General features: G+C 36.7%; 1 protein-coding gene across 1 annotated transcript in view; it reads right to left on the bottom strand.

Annotated features, from left to right (window-relative positions):
* Positions 1-14068, bottom strand: part of LOC106665159 (glutamate receptor ionotropic, kainate 2-like) — a 101278-nt gene that overhangs the window by 9933 nt on the left and 77277 nt on the right. Inside the window, exons 6-9 of the mRNA XM_024229563.1 lie at positions 8779-8949; positions 8555-8713; positions 6315-6533; positions 6058-6255 (exon numbers count right to left, since the gene is read on the bottom strand). Of these exons, the coding sequence (XP_024085331.1) occupies positions 6058-6255; positions 6315-6533; positions 8555-8713; positions 8779-8949 (747 nt within the window). The remainder of the gene's footprint in view (positions 1-6057; positions 6256-6314; positions 6534-8554; positions 8714-8778; positions 8950-14068) is intronic.

Raw genomic sequence — 14068 nt, 5'->3', positions numbered from 1 at the left:
AAAAAATAATGAAGTACCAAGAACTCATGGCTTTAGCTATGATTTCTAAAAATTCGCATCTCGTTGTTTTCTTGAAAAATTATTAAACTTTACAGTTTTATATTTAACACTGATGAAGTGCCACCCTCTTATAGGAAATTATTTATCCTTTATGCAAATAGGGCGAAGTTAATGACATCAGTAACTATCACAGTATTTCGTGTTTTAATGCTTCCCGGGGTGTCGGTGGCCAGAACGGTTTAGGCGTTGACACAACGCTCATCACTGTAAGGTAAAGGTCCCGGGTTCGAATCCAGTGGCCCTGCATTCGAACCCGACATACTTACAAATGGACTTTTTTTTAAAAAACACCGGCACCCTGAGGGTTGATATAGCCTCTATGCTGTTGTAAATCATCGTAAAAAAAAGAAAAAAAATGCTTCCCGAAGATTTTCTCCGTCCCCTTGAACAGGTTGTCGAATGCAATTGCTTTTTAAATGAGTTCGAGTCAGACTTCTGAAAAGGATATTTGACCAGACGTCTTTTCGTTTTCAATGGAAACGATCCTCACGAGTCGATTGGCTTAAGAATTAAGCCTAAAAATAAGGGAGAGTAAAACAAGAAAATATATAACATCTTCACCCTAACAAATATTACTAATCTATTTAAACTAAAAAATCGTTTATTTATATATTTAATCTGACTTTGATTATGTTAATGCCTGTAAAATGGAGAAGGATTGACTGAATTTTTTTTTTTTAATTCTATTAAATGAAGCCAAAAACGGTTTTTTCTTCTTTTCATCCCAGCACAAAACTAAAAAAAAACACCTGAGCGCCACCTTGCAACCGAAGAATGTGGTTATGTGGGCAGAATCGTGCAACTTCACCTAAACTTTTGTGCAATTGAACATTAGACATTAGACCTTAAGTTCGTAAACCTCAAAACAGATATAATGAGGTAAATGAATACGCAATGGCCAGTATATGAATGAATGAAGAACTTTCTTTAAAAAAAAAAAACCATTTGTATACATAAGGAAGTATAAACCAAATCAAAATAAAAACAGTTCTTAAACACATTACTAAACCGTCTGTTGAAGGTGATGGCCAGCTGAGATTCACTTGAATAAAATATATTAATAAAAATGTGTGGTGATTAGTGACCGTTAATCGATATTTATTTAAAAATCGTGAGATGCGGTCTGGTGTGATGTAGGTTTCAGAAAAACATTTTCTTTATCGTGCCAACGTTTCGATCTTTTATTGAGATCATCTTCAGGGCTCAAAGTGTTTGTCTTCTGTGTAATTGTGCCATCCTTGCGTGTCGTGTTGAGAGTGCCCTCTCACGATAAAGAAAATGTTTTTCTGAAACCTAAATCACACCCGACCGCATCTCACGATATCTGAATAACTATCGATTAACGGTCACTAATCTCTACACATTTTTACACGTAGGTCATTAACTCAGTGTTAAGGAAACATCTGTTTTAATATCCTTTTGTGTTTAAATAATGAAAACAATCACCAAAGATGAAATAGGATTCTGATTAAAAGTGTATAAAACAAATTTCTCTTTATAATTCAATACACCTTATTGTTCGCTTAGGGTTAAAATAAAGCAAAAAAAGTCCATTTGATTATAATCCACACGAGGAGATTAACACGATACTCCTGGATCCGGTTTTCACTTATTTCAGTCACACTCTCGTAATCCAAAACCGGGGCATTTATTTGAACAGCCGCCGGGCTGCTGAGAGAATCTGATACGACATCGAAACTGTTTTTGTTTCGAGGGAAATCTTATTTCTGTGTCAAGGTTTCCCTAGATAGGAACCAAATACGAATCTGGGCCTCGGCGAAGATAAATCCTCTCAAATGAAATCTGTCAATCGTTGTTTTATACAGACTTGAGGTGGAAAAAGAAAACTGGGTCGGGAGGGATTTCACAACAAAAAAGAATCTACCTAATATAAAGACAATAGGTACTAACTTGTTTTATGACATTTCGTTTCCTTAATTAAAATCTAAACACTAATTATCATAACTACAATAATCCTAAGTTGATGGTATATTTGTACTACTATCAATTAGAAGCATTTAACCTTAAAAATAAGAAAAGCCAATTTAATTTATTGTGCCATAAAGCATGTGACTTGATTGAAATGTTTAGTTGAATGTATGTAATACGACGACTCTAATGGAATGAAAAAGTTAATAAACTTTTTTACTACCTGATTCATTAAAACAGCCTGTTAGGGATAATTAACGTCAAACTATTGGACTTTGACCCTGAAGTGTGGTCACTCACCGGCCCTAGGCTCGACACCTCCAGGCAGTTAACCTCCAAACCCGTCAATCTAACCTGATATGCGGCAGGGTCGCTACGTTTAATCAAAGTTTTTGCACTCACTCAACTACACAAAAAACGCACACTTTGAGTGAATACAAATACTTTGATTAAACCTAAAATTTCTATATTGTGCACATCAGTTTATAGATATCTACATCTTATAAGTATTTGTTTAATTTAAACAATGTTTATAAATCTTAGGCCCTGAAGATGATCTCAATAAAGATCGAAACGTTGGCACAATAAAGAAAATGTTTTTCTAAACCTACGTCACACGAGACCGCATCTCACAATCTCCAAATAATCATTAATCAATGGTCACTAAACACCACAGATTTCTACAGATTAAAATTAAAGTGGAGTTTCTCGGAGCGAAGAGACAGAATTATTCCCTTAGAGAAAACGAATGAAAACAGTTCAAGAGTTTCGAAAATTCGAAAATGACAGGTTGTTTTGTCCTTGGAGAAAGAGGTTCACTTTTATACTGCCAGTCCTAATGCAACAAAAGTTTATGATATGATTCAGCCCAAAATCTGTGAGAATCGTTAATTGTTGATGTAAAATACATAGAGATGAGAAACATGCTAAGTAATACATGAGCCTCCAGGAAGAACCACCATACAAGCAGTACAGAACGCAATAAAAAAACGATGCTGGCGTAAATGGGCTCGTCCGAGAAGCTCTTGCGCATCAAAACGACAACCGAGCGACGGCACACCGTTGGTCTAAAACGCAAAGAACCGTGCTCGCCTGTTCGAGGATAGGCCGCAGACGATTGATACACACCTCGTTTTAAGGGAAACCACGTGCAGGTGTCCCCCTTGTAGAGAGAGGTTGCTCAGTGTGTCACACTTGGTCGGGGAGAGGCTGGCCGTGTCCCCTTATAAGGAGCCAGTAGGCACCCGATGTAAAGACAATTGTTGGGCGTGAGAGTGTGTTTTGGATCCCCTATTGCGATTTTTAAGGTAAACTGGGTTGTTTACCCACCTTTAGAGTACAAATATTGTAAATAATGTATAATAATGTATATGTACATATAATGTAATGTATGATGTAGATGTAGATATGGTTCCAGGGTGTAGTATACTGCGCCCTTTGAGAGCTATTGTATCCCCCGTGCTCTGCCTAAAGCACATCGGTGAGTCCTATTTCAACAAGAAACTTGAATAGTAGGCCCGGTTTCAATGGTTGAAGCTTTTCTATGGTCACATTATACATCCCAAAACATTTCCTCCTGCGGGCTAGTATGGCTCCGCAGTTTGTCAGTAAATGTGTTGGCGTCTCTTCTTCCTCCTTGCGGAATCTGCATGTGCCATCTTGGATTATTCTAATTTTCTTTAAGTGTCCATTTACTTTGCAGTGTCCTGCTAGGAATAGGAAGTTTGTTCCTGCTTCCCTTGGCACATTCTGTAATTTCTTTCCTACCAAAGTTGGTTAGAAGATTGTTGGATTGTCTGTGTCCAATGGGTGAATTCCAAAGTTCTCTCATTTTCTTTTTGTCCTTCTGTCTGAGATACTCATTATTAGTGTGGGTTCCTATGTCACAGAAGGGTTCGGGTCCTATCAGCGGTGTAGCAGCCATTTTTCTTGCCGGGGTGTCCGCTTTCTCGTTGCCTTCTACTCCCATGTGTCCTGGGACCTAACAGAGGCTGACTTTGTTCTGCGTACCTAGTATGTTTAGTTTGGTAATGCAGTTCAGCACCATCCTTGAACTAATGATATTTCACCTTAGTGCTTTGATGGCTGCTTGGCTATCTGATATGATAGCTAATTCTTGCTTTTGTACCATTTAGTTAGGTTGAGTTGGGTACATCTTTCGCTTGCATGAATTTCAGCTTGGAAGATGCTGGTGTGTTTTCCCATGGGTTCTGAGTATTTGGTTCCAGGTCCAAATACTCCTGCCCCTGTACCTTCTTGTGTTCTAGATCCATCTGTGTACCAAAGGATGGTGCCATTTTTAAAAGAGTTGTTTCCCTCTCTTTCCCATTCTTTTTTGTGTAATGTATGTAATGTACTGTATGTTGTATGTACATAGTTGTCCGTGTGTGCGAATAAGTAAGTGAAAGGACCGCATCTCACGATCTCTAAATAATCATTAATTAACGGTCACTAAATATTACACATTATTTTAATCGTTTTTTTTTGTCATTGTTTACTTTTCGTACAAATTTCGATCTGAATTAAGAATCATTAAATTATTGAAATACTAGTTTATTATGTTATAATTGTGGAATAAAGCAAGGTTAATTATACAGGGTGTCATTTTTGGATGGCCTGGCTGAATTTCTATTAAACCGATGACGCTATCAATAAAACAAAAAAATAAGTGTTTAATATTTTTTAGTAGTTTCAAATTTTTACCTTTTTTTGGGGATGGATAGGACCTCATGGCTCGAACTGTTGGCCTCCTCGGTCATCCGATTTAACTCCACTTAACGATTTTCTGTGGATCCATATAAATAAAAGTGTCTACAGTTACAGGAAAGGAAACAGTAATCCGACACTGCTGACACTATGTCTACTGATAACTAATCTAAAACCCCTTCCCTTCCTACAAGTTTATTATTGTAATTTTAATCACTCTCTGCTGTAAGCCCCGTCTGAACAGTTGTAGCTCTTACAATAAAATTCTTTTTAAAAAGTAATTTTTATTTGGAGTCCATTTAATTTACGTCAACTGAGGTTGCTGGATTAAGGCTGGAGAGGTTAATGGAGTTAAATCGGTAAAAATTTGAAAATAAACTTAAAAAAATATTAAACACTTTTTTCTTGCGTCACTGGTTCAAGAGAAATTCAGCCGGTTGTCTAAAAAGGACACCCTGTATAATAATTTATTGATAAACATGAATAGGATTTATGCACCTTTAATTACACGATTACAAAAACTTTGATGACGGGGAATAATAACAATTTTGATATCACAACTGTCTTATATAAATAATTGAATTATGTAATCAATATAAATTATAACGATCAAAAGATGAGTCTAAAATCAATTTGTGGTGTTTCTTGGTTATTAAAGCATGTAATAAATAACATGATCAGGTTGAACTATGTTGATGTCTCATAGAGATGGGGTTTAACTTATTTTAGTTTGTGATTGAAGATGTACAAATAGAAAAATCTCATTTTCTGATGTATTATGAAAGAGCTTAGGAAATAATAATTAACAAAAATTAAGCCATAGACAGATTGCCTCTTTGTGCGACTAAAGAAAATTTCACTTAACGAACTGGCTTTTCTTGAGGTCGGGCTAACTTCAAAGGGAAGCTTTGTGAGATTTGACAAATGGCAAAATATCCGTGAGACTTCCATTCACTTCGCAAACACAATTTTCCCAAAGTAAGATATTGAATTAATAAAAATGGTTCGGCTTTTTGTTTGATCTTGTGTATTTGAAGTATACTTTAATGCTATTGCAATAATGTTTTCTGCTTTATTCATAAATAAATTAATTATGTTAAATAAGTACAAGTTAAATAAATATTTTAATTAAATGTTATATAGTTTTATTGCATTTTTCAATTCGATCTGAATTGATTCCCCAAGTGAATTCCCTTTTAGAGAATCTATTCCTGACTCTTTTTATCTCCCTCTTCTGGGACCTTAAGTGGATTTCTTTTTATCTTCATTCGGTAATCTCTTTTTAAAGCGAGATTCACGTAGGGAACCGTTCCGGCATGATAATATCAAGTAATATTTCAAGTGTATTTAAATTAAGAATACCCTCTCTTGCAGTTCTCTTATAAGCCCGTTCCATTGCTTTGTATCTTTGTTGTAAGATCCGTATTCGCCGTCCGGTGCGAGGACGAATTTGTATTTGAAGTTCAACTCCTTGGCAATCTCGTCTATGAGGTCCTTGGAATATCCTTGGAACCTGTCGTTGCCCTCGAGGCTTTCCTTGGGGAACAGGTAAGGCGGGCCCTGGAAATCGACGAAAGTTGTAGTATTGTTTCGTCAGTGTTAGCACGGTTGAGGCAGACCAGGCGTGAAACGACAATAAAAGTCTTGTTGCTGATGTGTTGGTAAATGTCCCTGGCCATCTCGCTCCTTGTCCTGTTATAGAGTATTCCGTTTTCGGGGTCCCAGGAGCCGATTTTTCTGTACCCATTTTTCGTAAGCTCCGTGATATGCAGGGTGAAATATATCCTTCTTCCGAACTCATCGAATTTGGCTTTTCCAGTCAAACCTGTCGATTGAACCTAAAACTCAAATCATACGTTTGTTTCATGAAAAATATAGGCAATGATTGAAAATTCTTGACACATATTTCAAACATTAAATTGATTATATTTATTAAATAGATTCTAGACGCTTATCAAAATACCCCGAGGTATATCGAATACTCGCATAGTACGAATGAATTGTGGTGTGAATGTGATTTATTAGCGCAAAAGGTGATTAGCCTTAATACCCCAGTAATGTCGAGTACTCTGGGGTAGAGTGAACCAAGTCTGGTGTGAATATAACTTATCAACGTCAATAGAGTACTTACCCCCAAATGACCCCGGGGAATATCGAGTACTCTCGGGTAGTGGGAATGAATTGCGGTGTAAATGTAACTTATTAGGGCAAAAGGAGGTGCTTAGCCTTAATACCCCAAGTGATGTCGAGGACTCAGGAGTAGAGTGAACCAAGTCTGTTGTGAATATAACTTATCAGTGCAAAAGGAGGTGCTTAGCCCCAATACCCCCAGTAATGCCGAGTACTCTGAGATAGAGTGAACCAAGTCTGTGTGAATATAAATTATAAGCGTCAATAGAGCATTATCCCCAAATGACCCCGGGGAGTATCGAGTACTCTCGGGTAGTGGGAATGAATTGCGGTGTAAATGTAACTTATTAGGGCAAAAGGAGGTGCTTAGCCTTAATACCCCCACTAATGTCGAGTACTCTTGGGTAGTGTGAAGAAAGTCTGGTGTGTGAATCTAATGTATTCGCGCGATTGGAGGGCTTATCTCTAATTACCCATAGAAATATCAAGTCCTCTGGAAAAGTGTCAATGCTAACCAGACTATTATGAATGACTATCTGATTTCTGTTTTATATGTATCTGTGTTTGTTATTTGTGTTGTTATATCCACAACTGACGAGGCACTGTGACAAATTGAGGGTAGCAATATAATAAAAAAGAGAGAGTCCGCTATCGTCCTAATTGTTCTGATCATAACTTGGAAAATAAATTAGTAGGATCAAAACCTAAAACTATCACCAGAAAATTGAGTAATAAAAAAAAATTCTCCTAAGCCTATGTGTTTTTAATTTAAGACCAATCGAATCAATTTTGTTTCTGTAAAATGGCCAAAAAAAGAAATACAACCGCAATGTTATGTTAAACAGATCGACACTGATCTCTGTACTGGGTCCGTCAGTCCCCGTTTGTTTACGTTTTACTTATAAGCGGGACATATTGTAATGAAATGTACGTACCTTAGTGAAAAGTGGATATATTGATCGTAACAAGCGAGAATAGATAAACCCAGAATATAATTGGTGTCTGATTAAATAATACATCTGATTAAAATGTGTTCATCCACTCGTTAAACGACAAACACTAATCACTTTCAATTAATTAATCTTTGTGTAAGGTATTTGTCGAGATAAAAAGTCAGCTCTACCACTTGAGCAGCTGTGTATTTAGCCGAAGTTCGTAGGTTCGAATCCCGCTCGTGACACTGACTTTTTTATCTTGACCAATACCTTACATAAATTAAGGTTTTTAGGTGAGATAAAAAATCCATGGCACGAGCGGGATTGGAGCCCACGATCTTCGGCCAGATACGCCGCTGCTACAACTTGAGCTATCATGACCTCGATCCACTCGGACACTAACTTCCCATCTCAACCCCACTTTTTTTTTTAATTTTCCCTCCTTTTTGCCATTTTTCAAATGTCGTGTAATCGGATTGGATTCTCGACGACAAGGTGGTGTTCCCCCAACTTCCCATGTTAGTGTCCGAGTGGATCGCGTTCACGATAGCTCAAGTGGTAGAGCAGCGGCGTATCTAGTCGAAGATCGTGGGTTCGAATCCCGCTCGTGCCATTGACTTTTTTATCTCAACTAAAAACCTTAATTAATTGCAATATATTAATTGGTCCAGCGGACCACGAAATTAGTGAACCTTACATAGAGATTAATTAATTGAAAGATGTTTTTTGGTCAATCGGACCACGAAATCTAATGAAATATCAACTTTATTTAGACACCACACATTTATACCTACCGATTTCATAACCCGGCCGAATGTTTGTCCGAATTTCAACTTCATCCTGTTTTTGCAGGAGAGCTTTTGATGTCTCATTTGACCGGGGTGCTTTTTGTGATACGCTTTGAAGCTCGTCCCTATGTATTTGACCGCGTCGTGCACTAGAGCGGTCTCCACCTGAAATTAAATGCGCATTGTTTTCCAAACGGCATCACAGCTCGGCCAATGGGCAATTCAATTACCTTAATGGCTTCCGGTGACATGTGGCCGTTGCGCACTCCTAATTTATTCACCTCGTCGTTGAAATCGAAAACAGTTTTTTGCACGTCAAATTCCCACGTGTCAATTAATCTGATTGTGGTAATGTTCGTCCTTCCAATATTGAAGTCCCCAAAATCAACCGTATGCGCATCCTGAAAATGAAAATGAATCCAAACGTTTTGATATATGTAGTACTAAATTTATCACAAGGTGCGATTTATGTTGTTCGGTCGTCTGTATATACTTACTGTTTTTATCTATCAGACGTGTTTACAGCTTATCGCCATCTTAAGTGGTGGATTTTTGAACAATCGGGTCCTATCTATATGTTCTTCGTGAAAGGTGAAAGGTATAAGGTCAGTGCTCTCTTTGTCTTTGTACCTATTTAATGTCTTAAGTTTGTGTTTTGTGGTTTGTTCCAGTTGGTCATTGTGATCGTCCTTGCTTTCCATTTTCAATTTTGTTTTAAACGTCTTGAGTTGTTTCTACACTTTTTCCTTTCGAACGTTGTGAATTTTTAGGTTGCCAAGTATGGCCTATTCGTAAGTTAAGGTTTTGGTTGAAATAAAAAAGTCAGTGTCACAAGCGGGATTCGAACCCACGACCTTCGGCTAAATACGCCGCTGCTCTACCACTTGAGATATCGTGACTTCGATCTACTCGGACACTAACTTCCCATCTTAACCCCACTGTTTGAATTTTCCCTCCTTTTTGCCATTTTTCAAATGTCGTGTAATTTATTTGATTCTCGGCGGCAAACGAAATGGCCACGGGGAGCTAGTGAAGTATACTTCATTTTGCCTATTACATTTATTACGTTTCGTGATCCGCTTAACCAAATAAATTCTATTCAATTAATTAAGGTTTTGGTTGAGATAAAAAAGGCAGTGTCACAAGCGGGATTCGAACCCACGACCTTCGGCTAAATACGCCGCTGCTCTACCACTTTAACAATCGTGACTTCGATCACTCGGAGGCGGGGTTGAGGTGGGAAGTTGGCGTCCGAGTGGATTGTAGTCACGATAGCTCAAGTGGTAGAGCAGCGGCGTATTTAGCCGAAGGTCGTGGGTTCGAATCCCGCTCGAGACACTGACTTTTTTTATCTCAACCAAAACCTTAATTAATTGAAAAGAATTTATTTGGTCAAGCGGACCACGCAACGTAATAAATCTATATTTAAAGTTTGGTTTTTTCCTATCATTTTGGTCTGTAAGAGGCGTTTCAGTTTTTCGCTATCTTCAGCGCCGAGTCTGATCGGGTTCTTAGAGGAAATCTCACCATCCAGTCTTTTTTTGCCCATCCTCCAGCGGCTATGCCTATGTACTCCATACCAACGGAACAAACAGCTACATGGCACGTTAAAAATACAATTTTTGTTTAGGGTTTAACTTTTTAAGGCTTTCTTTTGGCTTCGCCTATAAAGAGAGGCCAAAGGGAGGTAGGGAGAATGTATATCTTTAAAAATATTTGTTGTAATTAAAATTATCTCCCTTTGCGGGTTTCCTCTTTTACACTAGTTTCTGGAACGGCTTTTAAAATATTTACGTATTTATCTAAATTAGCCTTTATTATTTTACAGATACATTTTCATTTATAATTTTGGTGTGTTAGTTTATTACTAAAGACAGATTTAATGGCCTAAACAGTCTGAGGAGCCTCATTAGATTTAATACGTGCGAAACAAAAATAAAGAATACTAATGTAAATAAAAATGTCCTTAAATACAGTTATTATATGAAATTATGGACACAGTAAATATTAACAAATGAAAAATAATCTGTTTTAAAACATAGTTTACTTGTTTAATAATCTGTTCATAAGTTCATAAATACTTTTACGACAGCTAGTAAGCAACTGGCTTTTTTTTTCTATTCGGTAATTGAGATTATCTTCAGGACCTAGGATTTACAAACAGTGTTTATATTTAACAAATACATGCAGGATGTGGAAAAAAGTGAATTTATACAATGCAAAAAATATTTTTTACATTCAATCAAAGTATTTCTACTCACTCAAAGTGTTTGTTTTCTGCGTAATTGTGCCATTCTTGCGTGTAGTGTTGAGAGTGCCAGTGAGATATAGATAACATATATATATATATATCATTACATCACACAAAACACATATTATAACATATAAAACATTCATCTCATTCCACAAATCAAACATTTTTACATAGTCTAATTTTTGAATAATTTAGCTTTCCTTTTCCTCTTTATCCCCGTCAATATAATCCTGAATGGATAATCTGGCCGAATCATTACAAACTTTTTTCCCATTTTTTCCATTTTCAGGGCCTGGTATTTACAATTTATTAGGATCCAAAAATATTTTTTATATATTCAATCAAAGTATTTCTACTCACTCAAAGTATTTGTCTTCTGTGTAATTGTGCCATTCTTGCGTGTCGTGTCGAGAGTGCCAGTGAGATTTTGCTATTTTGTGTTTATATACGTTGGATTTTGAAGGGGTGGGGAAGGATGATGGATAAAATAGGAAAAGGAAAGCTAAATTGTTGCAAAATTAGACTATGTGAAAAATATTTGATGTGTGGAATGTAATGTGATGATTAGGTATGTTATATGTTCAAATTCAATACATATGACATACCTATATCATCACATTACATTCCACACATCCAATATTTTTCACATAGTCTAATTTTCCAACAATTTAGCTTTCCTTTTCCTATTTTACCCCTTTCAATATAATCCTGAAAGGATAATCTGACTGAACCATTACCAACATATTTTTTTCCTTCGTCGGCTCTTTTCACCTCAAAGAAGCCGACTCCTTATACAAAAATGTCTTTCTATACAGATTTCCTTCCCCACCCCTTTAAAATCCAACGTATATAAATTTCTCATTGGCACTCTCAACATGACACGCAAGAATGGCACAATTACGCAGAAAACAAACACTTTGAGTGAATAGAAATACTTTGATTGAATATAAAAAATATTTTTTGCATTGTATAAATTCACTTTTTTCCACATCCTACATGTATTTGTTAAATTTTAACAATGTTTGTAAATCCCAAAGACCCTGAAGATGATCTCAATAAAGATCGAAACGTTGGCACGATAAAGAAAATGTTTTTCTGAAACCTACATCACACCAGACCGCATCTCATGATTTCCGAATAATCATCGACTAACTATCACTAATCACCACACATTTCAGCGTATAAAATTGATCTATCTTGTCAGTTTGAAACACCCGCAGGAAATTATTATATTTAGGGCAGAGAAGGAAGAAAATGGTACATATCTTCTTTTTCTTATGTGTTACAAACTGGAAAAATAATGACTCCCAAATGTCTAACTTATTGTAACAACAATTTTTGACTATAAAGTTGCAAATTGCTATACAAATTTCACTTCTTAACGTGTACTTCTCAGAAATCTTGATCTGATCCATATATTTGGCATTATAACGATCAAGTAACAAATTCCTAATTACTTGCAGTATTTTTTCAATGAATATTACCATTATTTAAAGAAGCTCCCAAATTAAATTTCCTCATGTAATTATTGTTTTTCCGAAATTTTTATGATCTCCATTACAAGCAATTTTGGCAATCTAAATTTTGGCATGTTCAACATTTTAATACAGTTTCACTTTGTGTAATAATGTGTGCCCTATTCTTGTATTTATGTGAAATAATGCAGAACGCGTATAGGATGGTAATCTAAGCAACTTCTTAATAAAATACCTAAATAATTTTTTAATTTCCTTGTACCACTCACCACGCCAAATTGGCCCTCCATAGCATAGGGTAGACCGGTTTGAACGATTACACATTTAATTGTGCCCCATATGATACCAAATTGTTTTCAATTAGTGCATTCCATATCGACTTTAATGCATATTTTCTTTATTAGGATTTTCCTAATGATTTTTAATTGAGGATAGCCTGCGCAAGTAACCTATTTATAACAGTTAACCTCTTCACTTGCTTCCCCGTTATAAAACCAATTTTCTATTTTCGACCTCTTTACCCCATTGCAAAATATCATTAATTTTGACTTGTGAAGTTTGAAATTCCACGTGTAGATAATTCGTTGCAAAGCGTGTGGTTTAGAGGCTAATAAGATCAGGTAGCATATTCTAGGACTTTCACTCTTCTGTTGCCTACATGTACCCAACCGCCATTTTTACATACTTTAGCGTCATTTGTAAAAAGGAAGAACTGTAAAGGGCTCAACACCCAGGCCTATTTGTTAACCATTTCTAGTTTCTTGCTGTAGACCTTTTATAGAGTTGAACATTTTCGTTGACATTGCGAGATGCGTGAGTTTATAAAATGAAGCGTGCCTATCAACCGTATCAAACGCACAGGAGAAATAAACAAAATACGTATACATTTTGTTTCTTTTGCTGCTTAATTTAATTTTGACCATGTTTACAAAATTATACATGTTGTCTATTTTAATGAAAATTTGTGTGGTGATTAGTGACCGTTAATCGATAATTATTCAGAAATCACACCAGACCGCATCTCACGATTTCTGAATAAGTATTGAAGATTTTTCTGAAGCCGTACTGAAATTCAATTAATACATTATCTCTGAAAACTCGAGTTCCAAGGTATCCTTGTTTTATCAAAAATATTATTGAGTACAATCAAAAATAAATTTAAGAAAAAGCGGTGCGTTTTACGTATATATATTAACATATTGTACAATTAAGTAAAGAGGAAACCAGCTCTAGACAAAATTACCTGATGAATGGGCGGTATTTAGGGATGGTAAAGAATGGTTAGGGGTGGTTAGGGATGGTTCCTTCCGATATCCACTCGGCCATTCTCAAGATCCAAAAAGACGTGAACTCCATCAACAAATGGGCACGTAAAAATTCCCTATTCCTCAATCCGACCAAATCCACCGCCATAATTATCGGGTCCAGGCAACTCCTCAATTCCCTCCCCTGCGTCCCACCTCTCATGCTAAATAACCATCCCATTCCCTTCGGTTAAAAACCTAGGAGTAATCTTTGACCAAAACCTTTCCTGGCATCCTCCCATTTCCCAAATTTCCTGCCAGTGTATTGCTTCCCTCAGCCTGTTTCGTCGGTACTGGCTTCTCCTACCTTTCTCCACCCGCAAACTCCTTGTATCTTCCCCTTATACTTGCCTTCTTCGTGCTGTGTGGCATACGGTGATCTCTCGGAGGGGGGAACACGCGATGGAAGCGTATCATGAATTGTTGCGTATGATTCGTATTCGGCACCCCACGGGGGTACCGGGTGTCGGGGTTGTATTCCCAACTT

The sequence above is a fragment of the Cimex lectularius genome, unplaced genomic scaffold (genome assembly GCF_000648675.2).
Source record: "Cimex lectularius strain Harlan isolate CLEC.00 unplaced genomic scaffold, Clec_2.1 scaffold186, whole genome shotgun sequence".
In the NCBI taxonomy this organism is placed as follows: Eukaryota; Metazoa; Arthropoda; class Insecta; order Hemiptera; family Cimicidae; genus Cimex; species Cimex lectularius.
Note: the sequence above shows the minus strand (reverse complement) of the source record. Positions and strands in the feature narration are given on the sequence as shown.